The sequence below is a fragment of the Aedes albopictus genome, chromosome 1 (assembly GCF_035046485.1).
Source record: "Aedes albopictus strain Foshan chromosome 1, AalbF5, whole genome shotgun sequence".
NCBI lineage: Eukaryota > Metazoa > Arthropoda > Insecta > Diptera > Culicidae > Aedes > Aedes albopictus.
The window spans coordinates 94,327,141-94,354,379 of record NC_085136.1 but is presented as its reverse complement, the minus strand read 5'-3'; the positions used below and the strand labels follow the sequence as shown (position 1 = coordinate 94,354,379).

At 39.9% G+C, this 27,239-nt stretch overlaps 2 protein-coding genes across 2 annotated transcripts in view; both read right to left on the bottom strand.

Moving 5' to 3' along the window:
• LOC109406346 (uncharacterized) overlaps positions 1 to 23,833 on the bottom strand; it is a 51,808-nt gene extending 27,975 nt beyond the window's left edge. The window contains exon 1 of the mRNA XM_019679447.3: positions 23,170 to 23,833. Coding sequence (XP_019534992.3) covers positions 23,191 to 23,724 — 534 coding nt within the window. The 5' untranslated portion in view covers positions 23,725 to 23,833 and the 3' untranslated portion in view covers positions 23,170 to 23,190. The remainder of the gene's footprint in view (positions 1 to 23,169) is intronic.
• LOC134288748 (uncharacterized) lies at positions 16,438 to 18,837 on the bottom strand. The gene has a single exon (XM_062854557.1). The coding sequence runs from the start codon at positions 18,835 to 18,837 to the stop codon at positions 16,438 to 16,440; it is 2,400 nt and encodes a 799-aa protein (XP_062710541.1).
• Positions 23,834 to 27,239: the final 3,406 nt, after the last annotated feature.

Genomic DNA, 27,239 nt, shown 5'->3' with positions numbered 1-27,239 from the left:
ATCCCAAGAGGCCCAAGGAACTCCAGGAGGATTTCCCGAGAAACTTTTTAAGGAATTCCTGAAGGAAGCTTATAAAAGAATTCCGGTGGAACTCCTAGAGGAGTTCTCAAGGAACTTCTGGCAGAATTCCAGAGGAACTTTTTAAGGAATTCCTGAAGGCATTCTCGATGAACTTCTGGAGAAATTCCCGAGGAACTCCTGCAAGAATTCCCGAAGAACTCCCGGAAGGAATTTACCGTGGATCTCCTGTAGAAATTCCGGAGGATCTCTTGAAGAAATTCCTGAGGATCCTTGGATGAATTCTAAAAGAACTCCTGGAGGAATTGTTGAGGATTCTTGTCAATTTCCTCCATGGATCTCCTGAGGGAATTTCCAATAAACTTTTGGAGGATTTTTCAATAATCATCTGAAGGAGTTCTCGTGGAACTCCTGGAAGAATTAGCTCTGGGAAGAATTTCCAAGGAACTCCTAGAGTAATTCCCGAGCAACTCCTGGAGGAATTAACGAAAATCTCTTGGAGGAACTCCCGAGGTTCTTCTGCAGGGATTCCCGAAACTACTGAAAGAATTCTCGATTCGATTCGACCTCCTAGAGGAATTCCCGATGAAGTCCTAGAGAAATTCCCGAGAAACTCCTGTAGGAATTTCCGAGGAACTTCTGGAAGAATTGCCAAGGAAATCCTGGAGGGATGTCCGGGGAACTTCTGAAAAAAATGCTGAGGAGCTCTGAGAAAATCTCGGGAAACGTCTGAAGGAATTCTTGTCAACCTTTAGAGGAATTCCCGAGGAACTTTTGGAGGAATTTCCTAGGAACTTCAGAAGGAATTCTGTGAGAATTTCCGAAGATTGCCTGGAGGAGTCTTTGATGAATTCTTGGAGGAATTCCTGAGTATCTACGGGGGGATTTTCCGACAAACTTTTCAATGAATTTATGAAGGGATTCCCGATGAGATTCTGGAGGAATTTCCGATAAACTTCTGGAAAAATCCCGAGGAACTCCGACATAAATTTCCAAGGAACTTTTGTAAGAATTGCCGAGGAATTCCGGGAGGATCTCAGGAAAAATTCCCTAGGATCTTCTGGTGGAATTCCTAAAGAGCTCCTAGATGAATCCCTGATGAACTCCTAGAGGAGTTCCCGAAGATCTCGTGGAGGAATTCCCTAAGAGATCCTTGGATAATTCCCGAAGAGCTCCGGGAGGAATTCCCGAGGAAGTCCTGGAGGAATTGCCGAGGAACTCCTGTAGAATTTTCCGAGGAACTCCTGGAGGAACTTTTGCAAGAATTCCTGGGAGAATTCTCGGGAAATTCAACTCCTGAAGAAATTCTCGGGAAGCTTATAAAAGAATTCTGGTGGAACTCCTAGAGGAGTTCTCAAGGAACTTCTGGCAGAATTCCAGAGGATCTTTTGGAGGAACTGCCGAGAATCTGCAGGAGGATTTGCTGAGTATCTTCTGCAGGAATTCGCGAGGAACTCCTGGGGGAATTCTCAGGACCACTTGGGGGAATTTCCGAGGATGATCTGGGGGAATTCCCGAGAAACTCCACGATGAATTTCCAGGAACCTTCTGAAGGTATTCGCGAGGACTTCCTGGGAGAATTTCCGAGGAATTCGCGAAGAAATTCTTAGAGAAATTCCTGGATTTTTTGGGAACTCGTGAAAATTAGTCCGAGAAACTTGCTTAGGAATTTTCGGGAAAACTCCTTAAAATTTGCATGGAAATTCTGGAGAGAACCATACATTATTGCTGGATGACCTCACGATATATTCCGCCATTTTATAAGTGAGAACATGGCATAAATTTTGACTTCTAACATGAATTTTATACTAAAGCCAATATGGGGTGTGAAGACTTTTTAGCGTGCCTTAGGAAGACATTTGAAAATTTCACCTGGCATCCCTGTTTCAGAGTGTCTCGGGTGCGTTACATGGAGTCCAGATCATTTTTAACAGGTTTCAGAGGCGTTAAGAAGGCGTTTTCCAGTGTCCTAGGTGCGTTGCACAGTGGGATCATTCTGAAAAAAGACGATCAAAACCTCTGAGAGCCGTTAGATGACATTTTAGCATATAGGTGTCTTTGGAAGATATGTTCAGAAAAATCTTCTCTACTTTTATGCATATTCACTGTATGGTAAAACTGTAGGGTGAACCCGAGCAAAAAAATATTTTTTCAAAATAATTTTTTAGAGGGTAGATGTCTTCAGCAAAGTTGTAGAACAAGTAATTTCAAGTAACTTTGCTGAAGACACCATATAGCTTGGACTTCATTTTTAGGGAGAAAATATGAAAGTTTAATAAACAACCTCAAAATCAGTTTTTTGAATTTTTCCATGATTATAGCGTAAAATTTAAACGTGATATGTTCTACAAGTTTGTAGGTACTACTGGAATACACTATCTTGCCGAAGACACCAACTCTGTAAAATTGAAAATTGCTCCAGTAAACCAATTTTTTTGAAATTTTTTCACTATTTTCTCTATTGAATATTTTTTGAAGAGGCACTTTTTGGCAGCCGTGCTATCAAAATTTCAATGCTGTATCATGTCCAGAATAGACCAAAAGTGACTTAACAATCGGGTTTGATAAGGCACTTTGATTTCTGATGCTATTTTAATAGTCATTTTTCAAAGAAAATATTCACAAATTTCATACAAATCAATCAATACAAACTGAAAACTCACGAAAACTTTTCGACATTAATATTTGTTAATCAAAATAGTATTCTTGTTGAAATAGTCTACATTTCTAACACTGTGGTTGACTTTACATTGAATACCCGATAAAAAATATCGTTTTTTAAATTTTTAGATGAGTTAAAAACTCACTATTGAATATTTTTTAAGTAGGCACTTTTTGGCAGCCGTGCTGTCAAAATTTCTCTGGTTCATTATGTCCAGAATAGACCAAAATTGACTTAACAATCGGGTCTGATAAGGCACTTTAATATCTGAAGCTATTTTAGCAGTAATTTTCAAAGAAAATATTCACAAATCTCATACAACCTTTCGATATTATTTTTAGCTCATCCAAGTAGTACTTCTGAATAAAAAAAAACAAGTTAAATAAATGTAGACTATTTCAACTGTTAGTGTCATTTATTTTGAACTACAAATTTTGAAAGAGGCAAAAGCCTCTTTCTTTGAGTGATTTCCTCATCTACGAAATCTTTCTCAAAAAGGCACAAAACCTTTTTATCTTTTCAAAAAATCGTTATAATATAAAGTTAAAACTAAAGGCTCTTCCGGAAAAGTATCCATAATCGAGCCGTGATCTTGATGCGGATTTGTCAAGGGATGAACCAAGGTAATATGTCTACGACGAAGGAATTTTGAAAATCATGGACAGGAATCGACCTAACGGACGCAATTCTTGAAAACTGGAAAAAATAAATTTTAAAGAGTATCAAACAGCATAACCAATGTAAATAAAATATCTGTGAAGAATTTTCATCATAACGTAAGATTTACAACCTAGAATATCTCTAACAGATACTGGCTATTTCAATGTGATGTAACAATGTTTCATTTTAGTTGATTGATTAATGTATGTAACGTAAACAAATGCATTTGGAATTACAATAAAAAAATAGATAAAAAACACAGTTTTTAATTGGTGTTATAAACTTATTCAATGTAAAGTCAACCACAGTGTTAGACATGTAAACTATTTCAACAAGAATACTATTTGGATTAACAAATAATAATGTCGAAAAATTTTCGTGAGTTTTCATTTTGTATTAATTGATTTGTATGAAATTTGTGAATATTTGCATTAAAAAATGCCTATTGAAATAGCATCAGAAATCAAAGTGCCTTATCAGACCCGATTGTTAAGTCACTTTTGGTCTATTCTGGACATGATACAGCATTGAAATTTTGATAGCACGGCTGCCAAAAAGTGCCTATTCAAAAAATATTCAATAGTGAAAATAGTGAAAAAAATTCAAAAAAATCGGTTTACTGGAGCAATTTTCAATTTTACAGAGTTGGTGTCTTCGGCAAGATAGTGTATTTCAGTAGTATCTACAAACTTGTAGAACATATCACTTTGAAATTTTACGATATAATCATGGAAAAGTTCAAAAAACTGATTTTGAGGTTGTTTTTTAAACTTTCATATTTTCTCCCAAAAAAATGAAGTCCAAACTATATGCCCAAGCAACACATATGTTATATAAAAGCTAAGACAGCGCAAGTTTTGGTTGTATAGAAGTTAATTTTACGTTATTTCAACACAATGCTGAAATTACGTAAAATAAACTTCTATACAACCAAAACTTGCGCTGTCGTAACTCTATTATAACATGTGTGTTGCTTGGGTGGTGTCTTCAGCAAAGTTACTTGAAATTACTTGCTCTACAACTTTGCTGAAGACATCTACCCTCTAAAAAATTATTTTGAAAAAATATTTTTTTGCTCGGGTTCACCCTACAGTTTTACCATACAGTGAATATGCATAAAAATAGAGACGATATTTCTGAACATATCTTTCAAAGACACCTATATGCTAAAATGTCATCTAACGGCTCTTAGAGGTTTTGATCGTCTTTTTTCAGAATGATCCCACTGTGCGTTGTGGGTTTTATGGGAATTTCAAGAAGTTTCAGAGGAATTACAGAGGCCTTACAACATCTTTTGAACCACCCCTGAAATGCCTTTTGATTTAAGGGTATTTTTGATACTCCCTGATATGATCCTGATCTGAAATGCCTGGAAATGCACCTGAAACCTCCGTAGTCCCATTGGAAGGCCCTTGAAATCATCATAATCATTTGAAAAGCCTCTGAAAGCCCTTTGAACGCCTTCAATAGGCTCCAGAAACGCACCTTCGAACCCCTTGAAACACCTCTTAACCCTCTCTTTCCCATTGTAGCACAGGTGATCCACTACTTTGCACTGTTCATACAAATACAGGATAAATTAGATCATTTCCATTGTTTCATCAGATGTTTGTATATGTTTAATGAACTATTATACCAAGTTTGGGTAAAATTTCTCTGCTCCTTTTTGTTCTAGAGTTAAATGATTTAGTGAAAGTCGGTATTTTTTCTTTTTTTATTCCGTCAATATTTGAATATTCAATATTAAGAAACCTGAACATTATTTCAATCGCAAAAAAAATACTTGCATGCTCTGTAGTATGTATATTGGCCGAATAAAATACCGTTTAACAAACAAGTTGACGATAAAACACTAATTTAATGAACAATCATGTGGATCATCAGTGATCCATTGGGAACATAACGACATTTTATCCTTCCTGATCTAACCTGTTCCTTGTTAGCATGTTTGTTTACATCCAAGAAATTTGCCATTGTTAATAGTGTTTAATGCAAAAATATCATTATTTCATATAATATTATCTATTTATCGCCGGCAATAAGTCGCTGATAAATCCAGGAGGGTATATATGGTACGAGAGGAGAATCCATAGATTCGAAGCAAACCCCGAATAACAACTGCCTAGTCATGATAATTGGGTTCTTCAGGGGTATCCGAATTATTTTATAATCGGATTCTCCACCCAAAAATTAGCCGAAATCCAAAATTTCATATTTTTTGAAGTACGGGAACTATATTTAAAATGCATTTAAAGTTTGTATGGACATTTTTTTTTGTTCGGGTCGAACTGTCATTTTATCGATTGAACTGTCATTCTATTTACGAAAATAAAAACTGTTTTGTTATTTTAACCATTAAAACAAAGCTATTGGAATCCAATAAAATCACGTTATACTCAGTAAAATGAGATCTATCGATCAGGCTACAGAAAATAGCAATATTTTATTCACTAAACAACCCAACTGCAAGAAGTCCGACAAGTTTCATTATATTTTCCAGAAGGGCTAGATTAGAATCCCGAGATAAATAAAAGGTGTAATTGACGTTTTACAAAAAATATAGTTTTTGAAAAAAAAAATATACAAATAAAAAACAAAATTTATATATGTGCCTTCAGTGCATCCATCTTCCCAATGGATCACAGGTGATCCACCCCGAAAATCAAATTTTTCATTTCTAACGATATTTTGGAGTAAAACTATGCATCTTTTGTTCTGGTGGTTTGTTTAGAAACCACTTAATCTATTTTTAATTGTCAAAAAACCTCGTGGGAAAGAAAGGATTAAAATGCTATATAACGTCCTTGACCCTAAAAGGGATACCTTCATGGCCTCAGTTTCGTCACCTCGCTGAGTGTGTTCCATCAAAGACGAGCTCTGAAAGGCGCCCGGGGTCCAATGGACCCCAGGTATCCCTTTTAGGGTTAAAACCGTTCTTAGAGGTACTCTTAAAATGTTTCTGAAACCACCTGATATTCTCTTAAATTACTCTAAAATGCCGTGAAACACTCCTCAAACCTCTTGTAACGCTCTTTAGCCCTTAAAGCTCCTTGAAACGTCTCTGAAACTCCCTTAATACTATTAAAATGCCAATGTATTCCCCGAAATTTCGTTAAAACGCGAACAAAACGTGACAGAATGCCCTTGAAAGGCTTCTGAAATCCCTTGAAATAACCCCATTGAACGCCCCTTGGAACCCCCTTTTTTGGACTCTCTAGGAACATTCGGGGAACCTGCTTTTCCCCACCTCAAATGTCCAGGAGCGAGACCTGATCTCGCAAACTAGATTCCCTCATTTAAGTCCAAATTTAAATTTTGCACATTTTTTTTCTCTTTTTTGCCTTTTTCAATTTATGCACATTTTTAATTTATTCACCCCCAGCCATGTGCTTAAAAAGAGGAACCAGTGTATTAGATCACTTCGTAGTCTCCAACAAAGTTTTTCAGCTCATCCTAGGCTATGATTTTACATTTGAATTCCATGCACTATTTTGGCATTCGGCATTTGGCTAATCGTGTTAGCATCATACTGGCATCATGCACCAACTTTGAATGCAATGCAGTATCATATCGGTATTCCATGCATCACGCACCATCCTAATGATCTCAGTGTTACTAGGGGTTCTATACAGAATGCTGATAGCATTCACCTTTATGGCGGTACACAATTGGAATTTCATGCACCAACTAACTTGAGAACCATCTTCAAATTCCCTGCTCCATCTTAGCATTCTATGTAGGTGAATTTATGTATTTTCGGCAGTTTTATTCGCTTCGTCATGGTTGTTTTTTAAACCTGTTGAGCTGAGAGTTGACCTTAAATCCTTTCTAACCAACCTGAGTTACATGCTCAAATAGCAGGCAATTTGGCCAACAAAAACCCAACTTGACGAAAAGAACAAACCTGTCGATAATACCCTTTGTCACCCTATGTATCAAATGCACCATTTTTGTAAATCGTGCACATAAATAGCATTCCGATTTTCAGAATCACTCAAACACCTGGAAGAATTCCTGGAGGAATTCTTGAAAGAACTGCTGGTGAAATTTCTGGAGCATTCCAGGAGAAATCTCTGGAGGAATTTCTGGAGGAATCCCTAGAGGCATTACTGAAGGAATGCTAGAAAGAATTCTTAGAGGAAGCTCTAGAAATCTCCTGGAATAATTCCTGGAGGAGTTTCTACAGGAATTCCTGTAGAATTTCCTGGGAGAAGTTTTCAAGGAATTGCAAGATAAATTCTTGAAGGAATTCATGAAGAAATCGTGGAGGAATTCCATGCTAAATCCCTGGAGGAATTTCAGGAGACATCCCTGCAGGCATTCCTATAGGAATCCATGGAAGATTTCCTGGAAGAATCCGTGAAAGGATTCCTAAAGAAATTTCAGTAGGAATAATTGGAGGAATTTCTGGAGGAGTTCAATGATGAATCCCGGTAGAAAATTTGGAGGAAATGCTGGAAGAATTCTTGGAGAATTTCATTGACGGATCCCAGAAGGAATTCCTAGAGAAATTTCTGAAGGATTTCCTGGAAGAAATCTTTGATGAATTCCTGGTGGAATTTCTAGTGGAATACGTGGAGGCACTCCAGGAGAAATACCCGGATGAAATTCAGAAAGAATCCCTGATGGAACTTCTGGAAGTATCCCTGGCGGCATTACTAAAGGAATGCTTGGTGGATTCCCGTAGAAAGCTCTGAAAAACTCCTGAAGAAATCTCAGGAGGAATTTCAGGAGGAATCGTTAGAAGATTTTTTTGGAAGAATCAGAGGAATTCCTGGAAGAATTTCTGGTAGAATCCCAGAAGGAATTACCGGAAGAATTTGTAGAAAAATTTCTGGAAGAATTCTTGGAGGTAATCTTGTAAGAATACTGGGAGATGTTCCTGGAGAAATTTCTGGAGGGTTCCCTGGATGTATTCCCTTAGGAATCCCTGGAAGAATTCCTGAATGAACCCATAGAAGAATTTCTGGAAAACAATCTAAAAGAATTCCTGGAGGAATATCTGGAGAAGTTGCTAGAGAAATTCCCAAACAAATTCCTGGAGGCATCCCTGGAGAAATACTTGAGAAATTCCGAGAATTACTGGAGGAATCCCTTGCGCGATCCCTGGATGAATTTCAGGAGTAATTCCTGAAGAAATTTCTAGATGAATCCCTGGAAGCATTCCTGAAGGAATCCTTTGCAGAATTCCTGGAGAAATCCGTGGAGGAATTTCCGAAGAAATCCGTGGAGGAATCCTTGGAGGCATTCCTAAAGGAAACCTCAGAAGAATTTCTGGAGGAAGTTCTGGAAAACTACTGGATAAATCTCAGGTGACATCCCTGGAGGAATTCCTTAAGGAATCTATGAAGGAGTTCCAAGAGGAATCCCTTGAGACATTCTTGGAGTAATTCCTGGTGGAACCCCTGTAAGAATTTCAAGAGGAATCCGTGAAGAAATCTCTGGAGGAATCCCTGGAGACATTCCTGAATTTATTGAGGGAATCCTGGAGAAGTTTCTGGAATAATTCATTGTAATCTGTGTAGGAATCCCAGAAGGAATTCCTAGGGGAATCCCTGCAAGAATTTCAGGAATAATTCGTGAAGAAATTTCGGGAGACATTCCTGAAGGAATCGTTGGAAGAATCGAAGAAATTTCTGGAGGAATCGCTGAAGGAATTCCTGGAGGAATTCCTGGGGAAGAATCACAGGAGCATGAATCCCTGGAGGCATTTTAGGAGAAATCCTTGAAGGAATTTCTAGAGCCATCCCTGGAGGCATTCCTGAAGGAATCCTTGGAAGAATTCCTGTAGAAGTTTCTGGAGAAATCCGGGGAGGCATTCCGGGAGGAACTCCTAGATAATTTTGTAGAGAAATTCCTACATGAATTCCAGTAGGTATGGCTGCAGGTAATTCTGTTAGTATTTCCGAAATTATTTCTTGAAGAAATTTATAGAGGAATACATAGTGGAATTTCTGGATGAATTCCTGGTAGAATGTCTGGAAGAACTCCTGCAGGCATTCGTGAATTTCTGACGGATTTTTTTTTTTGAGGAATTTCTGAAGAAATTCTTGGGAGGATTTTTTTAATACGTGGAGCAATTCCTAAATAAATTTCTGAAGGAATCCTGGAACGAATCTCTGGAGGAATTCCACGAGATATTCCGGGAAAAATTCCATGACGATTGTCTGGAGGAATCCGTGGAGAAATTCCTGAAAGAGTCCTTGAAGGAATCCCTGGAGGAAATCTTGGAGGTATTCTGGGAGAAATTTCTGAAGGAATTACTGGAAGAATTCCTGACGAGATTCACAGAGAAATTTCTGGAGAAATTCCTGGAGAAATCACTGGAGAAATTCCTGGAGAAAACCGTGGAAAAGTACCGAGAAAAAATCTTGGAAGAATCATTGACGAAACCCCTGGTAGAATTTCAGGAGTAATTTCTGAAGAAATTTCTGGAGGAATTCTTAGAGGCATTCCAAGAAGAATCCTTGGAATGATTCCTGTAGAAATCCGTGAAAGAATTTCAGAAGTAATCCATGGGGGATATCTAAAGAAATTCTTAGAAGAATTCCCTGATGAAATCCCTGGAGGAATTTCTTAAGGAATCTATTTTGGAATTCCAGGATAAATCCCTGGAGGGATTACAGAAGCAATCCCTAGGCCTAGAGGAATCTGTGGAGAAACTCTTCGAACAATTTCTATGGGAATTCCTGTAGGAATTTCTGGATCAATACCTGGAAGAATTTCTGGAGGAATCCGTAAACGCATTCCAAGAGATATTCCTGAAGGATGGATACCTGGAGGAATTTTAGGAGAAATCCTTGAAGGAATTTTTGGAAGCATTCCCGGAAACATTCCTGCAGGAATCCATGGAGGAACTTCTGGAGGATTTTTTTTGAGGAATCCGTGGAGAAATTCCTGGAGGTATTTCAGGAGGAATCCCTGGCAGCATTCCTAATAGAATGCTTGGAAGAACTCCTGCAGAAATCCCTGGTAAAATTATTTAAGTAATTCCTGAAGGAATCCCTGGATGAATTTAAGGAAGGTTCCTTGAAGGATAGCATTTAGAAAACTTCCTGAAGGAATTCGTGGAGCAATTCCTGGAGGATTTTTTTAGGGAACTCCTGGAGAAGTCCCGGAAGGAATTCCTGGAGAAATCCTGGAAGGAATCCCTGGAGAATACCCTGGAGTTATCCTTGGGGCGATTTCTAGAAGAATCCCTGTAGGAATTCCTGGAATAATTCCTGGACCTGGTTTTTTTTTTTTTTGAGGATTCCCTAGAAAAATCTCTGGAGAAATTGCAGGAGGCATCCCTGTAAGCATTCTGGTGGAATTTCGGGAGGAATTTCTGGCGGAATTCTTGGAGGATCTTTGTAGATGGTAACAAGAATTCCGATAGAAATGATTTATCTAGGAATTCCAGCCTAATCTATGGAAGTTTATTTCATTCTAGCTTCGCTTATTATCCAGGATTAAAATTCTTTTACAGAAACATTCATATTTTTCTAAAAATTATTGATAATTTTCTCATTTTTTTTTTATTTTGTATGATATGTTATCCAATTTCATCAAGGTCGAAATAATGACTTCATTGCACTGCATGCCAGTGCTGATTACCCTTTCTAATATGTATTTTTTATGACGAAAATGACATTTCAAATCATGTGAAGACTGTGAAACTGTGAAGATAATTAAAAATAAAATAAAACTCGTGGTGTTTCAAACTTAACAAATTTCTATTTTTTTTCCTTGTAGAGGCGAAGTCTTTGAAATAGTTTTTAAGTGGAGGGACGATTTAAACATGACGTGCAACTTTTATCGAAAATTTTTGATTTTTTTCTCTTGAATTTATGATCGAAAAGCAGTTGCGTTCAGTATCCAGTTTTTCGGCATTTTTAGCGCTGTACCAAGATAACGAAAAATCTATCTGTGAGCTTCGTATAGTGTATTTCTTCGGACTTTGTTTACGGTAGGATTTGGAGATATCAAATAATAAAGTTGGTGGTTTGTTCAGCGTGAGCCTTTCTACACCGAGAAAAAAATTGTCAATGGCAATGGGTTGTCCCACTTTTAGCTGAAACTGAGTAAGAATACAAAGGTTTTTTTTTAATTTCTGAGTAAGGCCTACTCAGCCTTTGAGTGGAAATTTTTCTCAATGTAATCATCGGTTTGACAAACAAAATCTCCCGTCGAAAAAGCCAACCCGTTATAAAGTCGACTAGCAGTAGCAGACTTTCGTGCTACAGTCAACTCTCCACATGTCGATGTTCTACATCTCTCCCTATCTCGGTTTGGTCGGTCCCTTCAATCTGCCTACATTTTACTGTTCTAGATGTCGATATATCCTTATCTCGATATCTATCTCAATGAGATCTCGTTCGATTCTGTTCTAGATTTTCTCTCCATATGTCGATATGCCCGTTTTTACAGGTTGCTTGATCTCGTTTCTTGGGTGCAAAACATTCTGGGAAGACGAAGTGACATCTCACGGCGTGTGTATGGGAAAGGTTTATAACAAAAAATTGGGCATCGCCAAATTTTTCGCTATTCAAAAATAGAGACTTCCAGCTTTCATTTGCACGGTCCCTCAAAAAAATCCACCGAGGGATCTCGAACAACTTTTTCAGAATACTGTTTTTCCCCATACAAAATGAACGGTTCCAAATTAATCCCTATTTCTACTTAACAAACATACCCAATTTTTGTATGAAAAAGTTCCCCCGATGGAATATTTCGATGTTGGGCTTGAATGAAAGCTAGTAGCGTCAACTTCCACGTAACGTAAAAATTAGCGATGCCTATTTTTTTGTAATAAATTTCTTATACCAGACACACCGTGATCTGTTTGTTGACGGTTTTTCCTAGTTACGGTCGATTTTTCAATCTAGTGTGCATAACAAATTGGTTCTTGAATTCGATTTCTCCCTATCTCGATGGTCCCTTCAATATCGAGATGTAGAGAGTCAACTGTACTACGAACACAGGCTGTGCATAGGGAGTTGCCCGCTGCTAGGCGTAATCTAAAAGCTCTACCTCTTCAGTACACTTCTCACTCATACTAGAGCCCTTAAAGCTCCTTGAACGTCTCTGAAACTCCCTTAATACTATTAAAATGCCAATGTATTCCCCGTAATCTCGTTAAAACGCGAACAAAACCTGACAGAATGCCCTTGAAAGGCTTCTGAAATCCCTTGAAATAACCCCATTGAACGCCCCTTGGAACCCCCTTTTTATGACTCTCTAAGAACATTTGGGGAACCTGATTTTCCCCACCTCAAATGTCCAGGAGCGAGACCTGATCTCGCAAACTAGATTCCCTCATTAAAGTCCAAATTTAAATTGTGCACATTTTTTTCTCTTTTTTGCCTTTTTTCAATTTATGCACATTTTTAATTTATTCACCCCCAGCCATGTGCTTAAAAAGAGGAACCAGTGTATTAGATCACTTCGTAGTCTCCGACAAAGTTTTTCAGCTCATCCTAGGCTATGATTTTTCATTTGAATTCCATGCACTATTTTGGCATTCGGCATTTGGCTAATCGTGTAAGCATCATACTGGCATCATGCACCAACTTTGAATGCAATGCAGTATCATATCAGTATTCCATGCATCACGCACCATCCTAATGATCTCAGTGTTACTAGGAGTTCTATACAGAATGCTGATAGCATTCACCTTTATGGCGGTACACAATTGGAATTTCATGCACCAACTAACTTGAGAACCATCTTCAAATTCCCTGCTCCATCTTAGCATTCTATGTAGGTGAATTTATGTATTATCGGCATGTATTCTCTTCGTCATGGTAGTTTTTTAAACCTGTTGAGTTGAGAGTTGACCTTAAATCCTTTCTAACCAACCTGAGTTACATGCCCAAATAGCAGGCAATTTGGCCAACAAAAATCCAACTTGACGAAAAGAACAAACCTGTCGATAATACCCTTTGTCACCCTATGTATCAAATGCACCATTTTTGTAAATCGTGCACATAAATAGCATTCCGATTTTCAGAATCACTCACACACCTGGAAGAATTCCTGGAGGAATCCTTGAAAGAACTGCTGGTGGAATTTGCATAACAAATTGGTTCTTGAATTCGATGTCTCCCTATCTCGATGGTCCCTTCAATATCGAGATGTAGAGAGTCAAATGTACTACGAACACAGGCTGTGCATAGGGAGTTGCCCGCTGCTAGGCGTAATCTAAAAGCTCTACCTCTTCAGTACACTTCTCACTCACACTAGAGTAAAATCTTATTCGAGCAGTGGCACAAAATTTGTTAGCTGAACCTTTGAACATTTGGTCAGCAAAACGTTCCTGTCACTATTGTCACCTCCAATCGCTTGGTCGTGATAGCATAGAAGAAAGCGTAGTTGCCAATTACTAAGGTGGTGTCACAAAACCTGTTATCTATAGACCTTAACCCTTCGGTAATCAAGAAAAACTAGGTTAAAAGGGTAGTCGTAACTCACCTAAGTAAGAACGTGAAGGGAAATTTTGCAAAACGTAATTTGACGCTCAGAACCATCTGAGTTCAACCAGTGCGGAACGTGAACTACGCTGACGACCAGTTTGGCGTCAGAGAAACATAGTCCTCCGGATCCACTTCCTGAAACAATGTTAACCCCAAAGATCGAACGATGCCCGAGTGGATGGATCAGTTGAGAATGCACAGACAATCAATAATACTATCGCTTCGGCCGACTAGAAATGGGCCCTTGTCGTAGGAAAACCCGTATATTTTCAACACATGAAAAAAGTGACGTCTTCGTCTTCAGGACAGAAGAGCCTAAGTACTCAGAACTCGTGAATGTCATGAGGAGCTCGTGCAGCCGACATACGCAGAACAATAAAATCCGCAAGGGCACCGCCTGCAAATGTTTGGCGGAAAAGGGTAGGGAAGCTCAAGGTGGGCTGGTCTGTATGTCCGCTGGACATACACGAGCCATGGGAGACTTGCTTCAAATCTCTTGAACAGGGACACAAGTCGTGAGACTGTAAAGGCCCTGACATGAGCAGCTATATAGGCGATGGAGGCGAAGGCCATAAAGCGCAAGACTGTGCAAATCCTCCCGAGTGCTTTATTAGTTCCGGAAAATCCAAGAGGCCCTAGGTGCCCGGCCCTCATAAGAGCCACATCTGACAAAACACAGTGCAGGTAACGCAGTTGAACTTGAACCACTGACTGTGACGCAGCCCAGCAGTTGTCAGGCAGTCGCTGAGTGGGGGACGGATATTACAACCAAAGCGGATCACCCAACCATATTGACTACCTGACGGTAACTGTAATGGATAGGTCCAAAATAGTGGTGATATGAATAACGGGGTAGATAATACCCTATCCAGTAGTTGTTGTCTACAACCTATAAGAACTTCCCTGTCGCCAGAATCAACGGGATCTTCTTTTATAGCTTGTGTGGTACACAGTCCCATCTTCTTTCGGTGGTCATAGAATTATATACTGACGCAAACGAATTACTTTATCGAGGTTTCATTCTTTGCCATGAACAGCTCAATATACAGTTCGATCGTTTGCATCGCGCCAAATTCGGACCGATTGATTTTGGAACGTGCTGACCGAGCATAAGTCACTCCAGAAGTCTTCCATAAGACCATGTATATTATAAACGGTGTGCAACACATTTTGAGGGTATAATACCTATTTTGGTTGCGACTGCGATGGCACGTTACTTGAAAATGACTTTTTCATTTTCGAAAAAAAAAATGAAAAACTGTTATTTTATCTTGTTCAACGTTTCGGTCACATGTAGGATCTTCATCAGGAACTAAATAATTACAGATTCCAGAGTGTTTTGTTGAACAAAGGTTGAGAAGCGAATTGAGTTTTCACTCACAGCAGTTAACGATTGGGATTCGGTAACTGTGGAAAATCTCTTCCGGAATTTTACCGCTCTGGAATTTGACACCTCGCGCTTGATCGATCACCATTGCTTTCCCTGCTGATGACGGTCCTACATGGGACCAACACGTTAGACAAGATTAAATAGCAGTATTTTTATTTTGTCGAGACTGAAAAAGCAATTTTCAAGGTATAAATACCGACCTGTTCAGAGAATACAGTCAGTTCTAATTCGACAATCAACTGAGTGTTTTAATTATTATTATCACCACCTATCGGGCCTATCACTTGTCCGGGCCTCCGAGGTGGTCGATCGAGCTATTCCCGCAGATGCTGGACTGTATGATGACCTAGATGACAGGACGAAGGCCGGTGATATTACCGAGTGACTTCAATGCCCGGACTGTGGAATTATATTATAAAGCAACAATTCAGCTTGCATGCTTGTTTGCGGCTTGCGATTCTTAGTTGGGAATACACCAGCGATCCCCCCATAATTTAAAACACTTTTAAGCGTTTAATAAGATTTTTACTCGACTCGCAGTAATTCCTTTATAACATAGTTTAACAATACTTTTTTCTGCTTCTTGTTAAGTTCATGTAAAAATTAGGACATGTATCTGTATAATGTGTTACACTCAAACCTCCATTTAGGTAGGATCCATTTGGGTAAAATCTATTTAGGTCCCTCCATTTAGGTAACGTTACCTAAATGGAATTTGATTGTGTTCAAATCAGTTGGAGTACTTAAGATTAGGTATAAGACTGGTTTATGGGAAAGAAGTAGTGAGCGGTGTTAGGGGGTGGGTATGGGGGGAGGGGGGTGCAATGTTGCCCCCTAAACACCCCCTCCCCCCTTCCATGCAGTGTTGAAAAGTGCCAGTATCCAGCGTCATTTCCAGCTGAAATTGAGATAATCAACCATCCTTCCATCATTCCATTGATATCAGCTCCAGCATTGATGACGTCAAACCCGACATCAACCTATCATTCACCTACTAATTTATGTGGGTTGGCTCTTTTCGGTGACATAAGAAAAAAGCAGCATAATTCGCGTTACGCGTTTCGGCTTACTACTCTTCAGCCCTCTTCAGACGCCTAAAACATTTATTGAGACATTACAATTTTCTTAATTAAGTTAACACATACAAAACGTTTATACAATACACTTACAACATGCTGAATGTGACCATCAGCTCGGTCTGTCACAGATAAACTAAATCAAATTTTCCCAGACCTCCCAATAAATCTTACACCCTATTCGACACCCATTCTGTTCGGTTCGTTTTCGACGTCATTCGTTCTCTCTCTCGTTCGAGCTCGGGTTTCTCCACGTAGTCGGGCCAATAGTCCATTGTACGTCGTGTTGAAATTCCCGCACTCTCGCTGGAGATTTACCGTCTGCTGTTCGCCTAGCTTTTTAATATGGAACACCTCCGCGATCATCCTGGTATCTGGGTGTTCGATTCGTTCCAAAATCGTTGTGCTATCGAAATCGAACACATGCCCTTCCTCGATCGTGTGTACTGCAAGGCCAGATTTGGGAACTCTCTTTTTACTGTCGTTCTTGTGTTCCGCAATTCGTACCTCCAGCATACGTTTAGTTTGCCCGATGTACACCTTCCCGTCTTCGGCTCCACACGGTATGGAGTACACCACATTCGTCTGTTTGCCTGGTGGTATCGGATCCTTCATCTTACTGAACATTAATTTTTTTATTTTGTTTTGCGGTCGGGAAGCCAGGATCACGTTGTGTTTTTGCAGGATTTTTCTCAGCTTCTCGTTCAGACATGGTATGTAGGGGGCGGATGCATATTTTTGGGGTTGGTCCGACGTCGTTCTTTCTTCCATTGTGTTGTAGTGTTTGTGAACTCGTTTTTTCCTCACTCTGTTTACAAACCAGGTCGGATAGTTGTTTTTCCGCAGAATCCTTGTGGCTTGATCGAGTGCTTCCTGCGGAGAAAATCCGCAGGACAGCTTGATCGCTCGATCAATTAGGGCTATCGCGGTATTTTCCTTGTGTTGGAATGGACTTTTCGAGTTAAAGTCCAGGTACCTGCCATCCGTTTGTTTGGGGAGCCATGCCGTTGTTATTTTGTCAGCCTCCCGTTCGAGCATCATATCCAGGAATTTAATTTTCCCATCCTTCTCGTACTCCACTGTAAATTGCAGTCTTTCGTGGAAGCTGTTGAATGTATCCACGATCGTTTCGATGTGCTCTCTCCTGGCTACACACAAACAGTCGTCGACGTACCTTCTATACACCTTCATGTGTATTTGTTTTGTCTCCAGATTGCTTATGCTCTCCTGTTCCAGCTTTTCCATTACGACATTGGCGATGACCGGTGATAGTGGCGATCCCATTGGAACTCCGAACGTTTGTGCGTATACCGTCCCTCGGTACACGAAAAAGGTTGACTCCAGAACTACCTTTACTGCTTCGATGAAGCTTTCCTTGTCTATGTTCGTGTGTTGTTCGATTTCGGTCCACCTTTCCTCCAGACATCGTAGCGCGTAGTCGACTGGCACGTTTGTGTAAAGAGATACGACGTCCAAGGAAAACAAGACCTCTCCTTCGTCCGTCTGCACTCCTGTTATTTGGTCTGCGAATTCAAAACTGTTGCGTACGTGGAAATTCGTTTTTCCGACCACGTTTCCAATTATGTCCGACAGGTATCGGGCTATTTTGTATGTTGCCGATCCTATCGTGGAAACTACCGGGCGCATTGGTCTGTTTTCCTTGTGTGTTTTCGGAAGCCCGTATATCCTGGGTGGGTTGCAACTGGATTCTTTCAATTTCCGTTGGATACGGAAGTCGATATATCCACTTCTATGCCACATATCGATTATACCGTTGATTTTCCTCAGGATCTTGTTCGTTGGATTCGACGGTAACTTCTTGTAGGTGCTTTCGTCTTCGAGAAGGCTCTGCATCTTGCTGTGGTATTCTTCAGCGTCCAAGATAACTGTTTTGCTTCCTTTATCTGCCTTTGTTACCACCAGATTCGGATTCTCCTTCAGGTATTTCCTGCTTTTGATGACGTCCTTTCGAATCCATTCTTCCGGGGGGTGACGGGGTTGTCGCTGGTAATTGATGTGGTTGATCATCGCATTGGAGACTTCTGACCTTATTTCCTCTGCGTTCTCCTTGCATTGGATGGCTTTCTCAATACTCGCTACCAATTCGATGTAAGGAAGATCTCTGTTGTCCTCTATGTTGAAGTTTGGTCCCAGCATAAGAGTTCGTTCTACATAATCGGGGATTTCCGCAGACGTTGTGTTTTCAATCCAATTGGATTCACTATTCATTTCTGTTATTCGAACAGCCTTCATTCTGGCCATTTTTCTTATCTCCCTCGTTCGCACTTTTCTGTAGACGGTTGCAGTTTTCTCTTTCACCATCTTCCGTACTCTTTCTGCATCCCTTTGATCAAACTTTTCCTCCATCTTACGGTCCATCGATTGTTTCGCTTTCTTGGTACTCGCCATCGTGCGCTTGGTATCAGCGATCATCACGCTCAGAAGACGGATTTGATGTCGCCATGTCACTTTCTCCAGTTCTCGTCTTGACGCCTCGTTGTCCAGCTTCAGGTGGTCTTTGGACTTAAGGCATGGTGGAATGATCTTGCACCTTCTGCAGTTTAACAGGAACTTCATTCTGTTGTTCGCTTTTGCTAATCTGATTGACGTCTTCAGAAAACGCCAAATCGATCGCCTGCTGTCTCCACCATATTTTCGCTCAAGTTCGTTCACTAGCAACATTTTCTTTGCCAATTGACTTGTACTGATCGGGATTGATCACCGTGGAATTTTACTAATTTATGTGGGTTGGCTCTTTTCGGTGACATAAGAAAAAAGCAGCATAATTCGCGTTACGCGTTTCGGCTTACTACTCTTCAGCCCTCTTCAGACGCCTAAAACATTTATTGAGACATTACAATTTTCTTAATTAAGTTAACACATACAAAACGTTTATACAATACACTTACAACATGCTGAATGTGACCATCAGCTCGGTCTGTCACAGATAAACTAAATCAAATTTTCCCAGACCTCCCAATAAATCTTACACCCTATTCGACACCCATTCTGTTCGGTTCGTTTTCGACGTCATTCGTTCTCTCTCTCGTTCGAGCTCGGGTTTCTCCACGTAGTCGGGCCAATAGTCCATTGTACGTCGTGTTGAAATTCCCGCACTCTCGCTGGAGATTTACCGTCTGCTGTTCGCCTAGCTTTTTAATATGGAACACCTCCGCGATCATCCTGGTATCTGGGTGTTCGATTCGTTCCAAAATCGTTGTGCTATCGAAATCGAACACATGCCCTTCCTCGATCGTGTGTACTGCAAGGCCAGATTTGGGAACTCTCTTTTTACTGTCGTTCTTGTGTTCCGCAATTCGTACCTCCAGCATACGTTTAGTTTGCCCGATGTACACCTTCCCGTCTTCGGCTCCACACGGTATGGAGTACACCACATTCGTCTGTTTGCCTGGTGGTATCGGATCCTTCATCTTACTGAACATTAATTTTTTTATTTTGTTTTGCGGTCGGGAAGCCAGGATCACGTTGTGTTTTTGCAGGATTTTTCTCAGCTTCTCGTTCAGACATGGTATGTAGGGGGCGGATGCATATTTTTGGGGTTGGTCCGACGTCGTTCTTTCTTCCATTGTGTTGTAGTGTTTGTGAACTCGTTTTTTCCTCACTCTGTTTACAAACCAGGTCGGATAGTTGTTTTTCCGCAGAATCCTTGTGGCTTGATCGAGTGCTTCCTGACGTTTTTCTCCGCAGGACAGCTTGATCGCTCGATCAATTAGGGCTATCGCGGTATTTTCCTTGTGTTGGAATGGACTTTTCGAGTTAAAGTCCAGGTACCTGCCATCCGTTTGTTTGGGGAGCCATGCCGTTGTTATTTTGTCAGCCTCCCGTTCGAGCATCATATCCAGGAATTTAATTTTCCCATCCTTCTCGTACTCCACTGTAAATTGCAGCTTCCACGAAAGACTGCAATTTACAGTGGAGTACGAGAAGGATGGGAAAATTAAATTCCTGGATATGATGCTCGAACGGGAGGCTGACAAAATAACAACGGCATGGCTCCCCAAACAAACGGATGGCAGGTACCTGGACTTTAACTCGAAAAGTCCATTCCAACACAAGGAAAATACCGCGATAGCCCTAATTGATCGAGCGATCAAGCTGTCCTGCGGAGAAAAACGTCAGGAAGCACTCGATCAAGCCACAAGGATTCTGCGGAAAAACAACTATCCGACCTGGTTTGTAAACAGAGTGAGGAAAAAACGAGTTCACAAACACTACAACACAATGGAAGAAAGAACGACGTCGGACCAACCCCAAAAATATGCATCCGCCCCCTACATACCATGTCTGAACGAGAAGCTGAGAAAAATCCTGCAAAAACACAACGTGATCCTGGCTTCCCGACCGCAAAACAAAATAAAAAAATTAATGTTCAGTAAGATGAAGGATCCGATACCACCAGGCAAACAGACGAATGTGGTGTACTCCATACCGTGTGGAGCCGAAGACGGGAAGGTGTACATCGGGCAAACTAAACGTATGCTGGAGGTACGAATTGCGGAACACAAGAACGACAGTAAAAAGAGAGTTCCCAAATCTGGCCTTGCAGTACACACGATCGAGGAAGGGCATGTGTTCGATTTCGATAGCACAACGATTTTGGAACGAATCGAACACCCAGATACCAGGATGATCGCGGAGGTGTTCCATATTAAAAAGCTAGGCGAACAGCAGACGGTAAATCTCCAGCGAGAGTGCGGGAATTTCAACACGACGTACAATGGACTATTGGCCCGACTACGTGGAGAAACCCGAGCTCGAACGAGAGAGAGAACGAATGACGTCGAAAACGAACCGAACAGAATGGGTGTCGAATAGGGTGTAAGATTTATTGGGAGGTCTGGGAAAATTTGATTTAGTTTATCTGTGACAGACCGAGCTGATGGTCACATTCAGCATGTTGTAAGTGTATTGTATAAACGTTTTGTATGTGTTAACTTAATTAAGAAAATTGTAATGTCTCAATAAATGTTTTAGGCGTCTGAAGAGGGCTGAAGAGTAGTAAGCCGAAACGCGTAACGCGAATTATGCTGCTTTTTTCTTATGTCACCGAAAAGAGCCAACCCACATAAATTAGTAAAATTCCACGGTGATCAATCCCGATCAGTACTATCATTCACCTGTTTTTATTTTGGCCACCAAACCCAATATAGACTCAACAGTTGTTTGATGTTGGTCCAACATTGGCCCAACATACGATAAAAATTGACCCGACTTTGACCCGACATTCAACATTTTTTCAGTCTGGCGGAATTTTGCAGGGTTTTTCACAAGGTTTTTCGTGTTTCGTGCCCAGCTAGTCATTTGAATGACAATTCTGATCTAAGACCCTCCAAAACCCCCGAAAACGCCCCTGAAGCCCATCCCCTCCTGAAACCCACAACCTCCTGAAACTCATTGAAAGCCATCTGAAACTCCGCATGATCTCGTTTAAATCTCCTAGTAACTCTCCCTTGTTGAACTTCTTTGCAACCTTGTAATCCATTTAGGTAATAAACTGAATCCATTTAGGTAATGAATCCATTTAGGTAAAAATTCTATTTAGGCAGTCCCGACTCATTACCTAAATGGAGGTTTTAGTGTATTACAAGTCAAATAAGCGCTTTCGTTTCATCATACTTCGATTCAGAGTACATGATGAAAAACACGCGTTTTTTACTGAACAACAGCTGAATTATTCTGTTGTTCAGTCGTTAACCCTTAATGTTGTGCTAATTCACCACTGCTGAATAGAAGTCGAAGTCTGATCATTATTAGACTACGGTAGGTTTATGTTTTGATTTGAGCGCTGCAATTCATCATCTCTAAGACGGCGCAGATAGGAAGGTATGCGGCTGGCAATCGACGGGTCTCGAGTTCGAATCTGGATTTAGGTAAATTTATGTGTAGTTATTATTTCACAATATTTGTTCACAACATTAAGTTCCCATCATAAACTCTCGTGGAAATTGAAAAATTTTGCCTTTTTTAAATTTTTAATCATTTTTGCTAAAGCGGAATAACAGCTTTACTATATAGTTGTAGAACGATTTAACGACAAACAGTTCAGTTGGTACACAAAACTATGCTTTATAGTTTCTCCAAATTTGTGTGAACAAAACGCGAACAAAGATTGTGCCTGAAAATTATCCAAATGTTATTCAGCATCATGCTGAATCAATTCGTCGTGAAGGTGCTTGTAAAATGAGTGATTGTTAGTTGGGCCTACCTCGGTATCCTCCTAGAAGAGCGAGTCATGAAATGCATAACTGCAAAAAAAATTATGAGCTTAACGGCTGAGGGAAAAGTCCTTTTATCTTGGTTGGCATTTGAGATGCTCCCATTGCCTCACTATCTAGGTTTCACTCTCCTTCAAGCCACCCCCCTCAAAAAAGTTAAAAGAGACTAATCAAACTAATGAACTCAACTGCGGAGCTACAACAACATAAAACATGTTTAATCTAGAGACGAACCAGCCAAGGGCTGAAAGTCTCTTAAATAAAGACAAATCAATCAATCATTCAATGTTTAATTGTTTAAGGAGAAACATCAGAGAATACAAATATGGTTGCCACAATGGTCGACTTGGAACCCTTCTCACGTTTTCAAAAGCACCAATCTTAAAAATTCGTAAACAAATGCGTTCGATTTGGAAAAGCTGCCTCTTTTTACAAGTGAGCAAAGCCAGGATAAACAAGTGCTACTTAATTCGGTGCTCCGTTCGTCAGGTTTATGCCTCTGAAGTTTATATGCAAAATTGGGATATATTGATGGTTCACCTTAAGAAATATATCAGAACTATTCTTCGAGACAGATTTTTGCAAGTCATGTCTAACTTCTCAGCTTAATCAACAATAAGTCAAGACAACTCGAGCGTTTGATCTACAATAAGTGAAACTTGATCTCACTCACCTTGCCCAGTTTCTACTGCGCCTAATAATCCACCTCCTCCGAGTACTGATAATCCGCGGCATCGGATGTTTTCGTAACACCTGCCAGCTTAACCGATGGTTGTGCTTTTCCCCGATCGGACGCCGCCGCCGCCGCCGATTTTTCCGCAGCTTCCTGGATGATGATCGTCTTCGGTACCTTGTAGCTGGGATACTTGGTCATCGAGATGCTCGGACGAAAAAGCTCCGAATAGTCCGGGTTCCGGTTGTCTCCGTTAGGGACTGGATACGTTGGACGAACCGTTGAAGTTTTTGGGGTTGTGGTGGTGGTAGTAGTGCTGCGACGGCGTTTCTGTAGGTAATCGTTTGCGAGGAAGGCGTTGACCTCCTGGTTGTAGACCCCGTACCGGGACGGGCGGGAGTTTGTTTTGAACACCTCGAGCACTTCTTCGACGTGAACTTCTCCGGGAAGCCGTGGTGGACGCGTTCGCAGGTATTTGCGATAGTCGGACTCGGCACCGGCGGCCAAGGCCACTAGCGAGATTATGCCGACGGCAACGGCGATCTTTTGCAACATTTTGCGTTGGGAATAGCCGTGGAACTGATTTGTTAAGCGTGCGGCGAGAATGAACAAGGCTTATCTGTACCGGAGCTTGACCTTTGTGCGTGTTCAACATTCTTTTCACAGCATGCGGTGTATGAACGAATGGTGATTGCTCCAGAGGAATAACTTTCTGAATCCGTTAACTTGAATTAATTTTTACTTGGTCGATGGGGATTCCCTAACTGCTACATTGTTAAGTATGTTAATACGATGTTCGGAAGATGCTTGAAATGTTGCATTAAATTTAGTCTTGAAAATAAATGCACGAGCGCACAGTGGGATAATTTTGTTAAGGAAAGCTCAACATTTTTTAGAACTTATACCATATTGAAGCCCACATTGTTGATGCTAGGATACCTTAAAGTGGCCATGGCCAGCCATGGCCCCACGGGAAGCCTGTTCCAAAATCACAGCTTCAAAGTTGACACGTTTTATGTTCTCAAGCTGATCACCCAAGTAACACAGAAAACATCTTCAGAAATAAAAATTACAGAAGATGTTTTATAATAGTACCATAAGCGGATCTAACAACTTCTTATGTTGTAATTAAGCTGAAACTAAGTTGACCAAAAACAAACATCAATAAAAACTACTTTGACCCAATTACGCATGAAATATGCTACTTCTACAGTTATATAACACTATTAAATCAATAAAATTCAAGTTAGTTTCTATATGAAATGTTTTGCATATGCTATAGTTTGCTGCCGCTGATAAGTAATCCGTTTTATCAATATATATTAAATGGTTTCGGTAAACAGACCAGCAGTACGGGTTTCTATAAAAAAAGCACCCATCGAGCTTACTTCTCGTAAGTCAGTAAACCCCATGTTCTGATCACTATGGTAAACAAGTGTAGCCACATGAATCTTTCCTTAAAACAATGCACTCTCTGTGGCCTTTTTTGTGCCAGTTTCGATTGCAACTTTTAAAGCAATACCGCACAGCTTGCACTCCGGCCACCGTGAGTGTTAGTGTAGCCGTAGCTCTTCGAACGTCATCTGGTGGTGGCCGATGGTCATCGGAATGAAGATTCTGCCGGGCCCCTTTCTCAAAAATCTCACGAACTGCAAAGCCGTTCATTGCTGAAGGATATTCCGAACACGCGATGGTCGGGTGAATCATCGACCACCCAGGAATTCCGTGGAAACGAAATTAAAAACTCCGACGGACCACCATCAAAACAAGTACCGTGATGCTAATGAAAATATTTTGACATTTGACAGATACAGCTACGCGTTGGTAGATAAGCTGTAAATGAGTTATTTTGGTGTCGAAAAATACTTTCCATAACAAAATTGAAACTAATGTATGAATACGCTAGAAAGATGCTATTTAAATGTATTATTTCCGTTATTTTAAGTACTTTTACAATCTTTTGCAACGCAGTTGTTGGAAACTTATTTTAACGTAATTTCAACTTATTTACAACCAAAACACTCGGTTTGAATTGCGGTTTGTGTTCCACCAGAAAAAAAAATGCAGATCACACCACCGCCCAAAAATAAAAGTACAGAAACAAAAAAGGAATTCAAAATAACATTCTTTTCTTTATAATTTTGATATTATTCAGCTAAAAAAAATCTTGAACATAAACACATTTGAATCGCATTGAAGTACGATCAGCATTGAACTATAGCTATTGTTGATTTTTTTTTAAATTATTCTTAACACTTTCAACCGATACTGTAATTCTCATGGAAAGCTGCCATATTGTTTTTCAAGAGAAATATCCCAAATTTTCATAATTTTAATGTACATTTTTTAATTTGACTCCATGGCGCTTGAATTCTGATGAAGTTAAACCAGAAGTTTCACCATGAATTTAGCAGCGCATGTGAAAAAGCTCCGCCTTTATTGTATGAACTTATTAATTATATTGTCAACATATTTTATAAACTATCATATTTGAGCCTAGCCTTCATCACCTGGAAAAAATGTCATGTTGTTGTAGTGACTCGGGCACGTATTGATGTACAATACATAGTTTATATTTATATTGGTTTTGCATTATGGGATTCAACTAGTTATATCACCTTCAAATAACTAAATTCCAACAAATGCTTATGGTATGTTATATTAAAGCATTCTATAAGCATTAATACTTGAAAATTACCTTATTCCAACTAATGAAAATGATTGTATTATAAAGGTTGTTTGCTAGTTGTTGATTATGACAAATAGCTTATTAGCAATCGAGGCCTTGGGTACCATGTACTTGGAACGAAATTATTAGTACTGTAAGTGTAATGGCATACATCTTGTATAACTTATATGATGTTTTATAAGCCGCCATTTTTTGCGCTGTTTTGAATATATAAGTGTTCCATATTATGTTAATAATGCAAGAAAAATACATCAGATCTAGTATGAAACGTGTATTTTGAACTGTTATATAACAAATTGTGTTACCTGGGCAGATACAATATATACTGAAGCAATTTTAAGATAATTGATACAGATATTGCTACTAACCTACCGAAAATCTCGTACATTGTATTGTAAAAAAAAAACCAAATTAATCCACCTAGTGGTGATAGCGCCTTTCTCGTCGAATATGTTCTCACAATCTTTCCGTCGACGTAAGTCAAGGTGTTCCTGAATCCGGATATTAAAAAAAGCAAGCATTTTATCAAAGCCATCTTTGAATTGACTTAAAACTTATTGATGGCAGCCATGGCAGAAAATCTCTTTAATAAAGAAATAAAAAAATATTGCTGGCACATTGTCCGACGTTATGTTCAATATATAAGCAGGGCTGAATAATATCAGACTTCTCAGTTTACTGCTTCAGCACCTTCACCAACACTGAAGGCTGATCAATATCAAGACGATGCTAACAAGTTAAGATATAACTTTTTACACAATCACAGATTACTTTGCGGTCTTCAACAAAGTTTTTTCTACACATTTTAAGCTATATTTTATTGGCCGTTGAAAACAAGAACGATAGGTAGTGAGTATAGTGAAACGTCCCTTTGTATGTGGGTTTAATTTGTCAAGATTTTGTTCTCTTACACATATGTATCCCTTGCATTGATTTTATTTGCTTTCGTAGTTCCGGCGAAGAACCAAACGCTGTTTGTGCAATCCTACTGGTAGTTTCTAATGTGGCATGAGCCTATTTTCTAGTTAACCGTTCCTCGGGTCATTTAAAAACCGTGATGTGATGTGTCGCATGGTACATTTGATTACTTGCGATGCGGTACCGGAACAGGTTCCGGAGCACTACCGGGTCTCCCAAATATAGTCTGAGACTATTTTATTGCTAACGTCACTTAGGTTACCTAAAAACACGATTTGATTTATCTCATGTATGGGTATAGAACACTTTTACATTTGACCACTTCCAGTGGGACACCCAGAACTGGTTTCGGGACACTACCGATTGTCTAAAATATGACCTGAGGCTATGTTCTTACGATCATCGTGTTATCAAAAAAGCTGCTATTTGATATACTCAAACCCCGCGTATTCAACACTTTTTA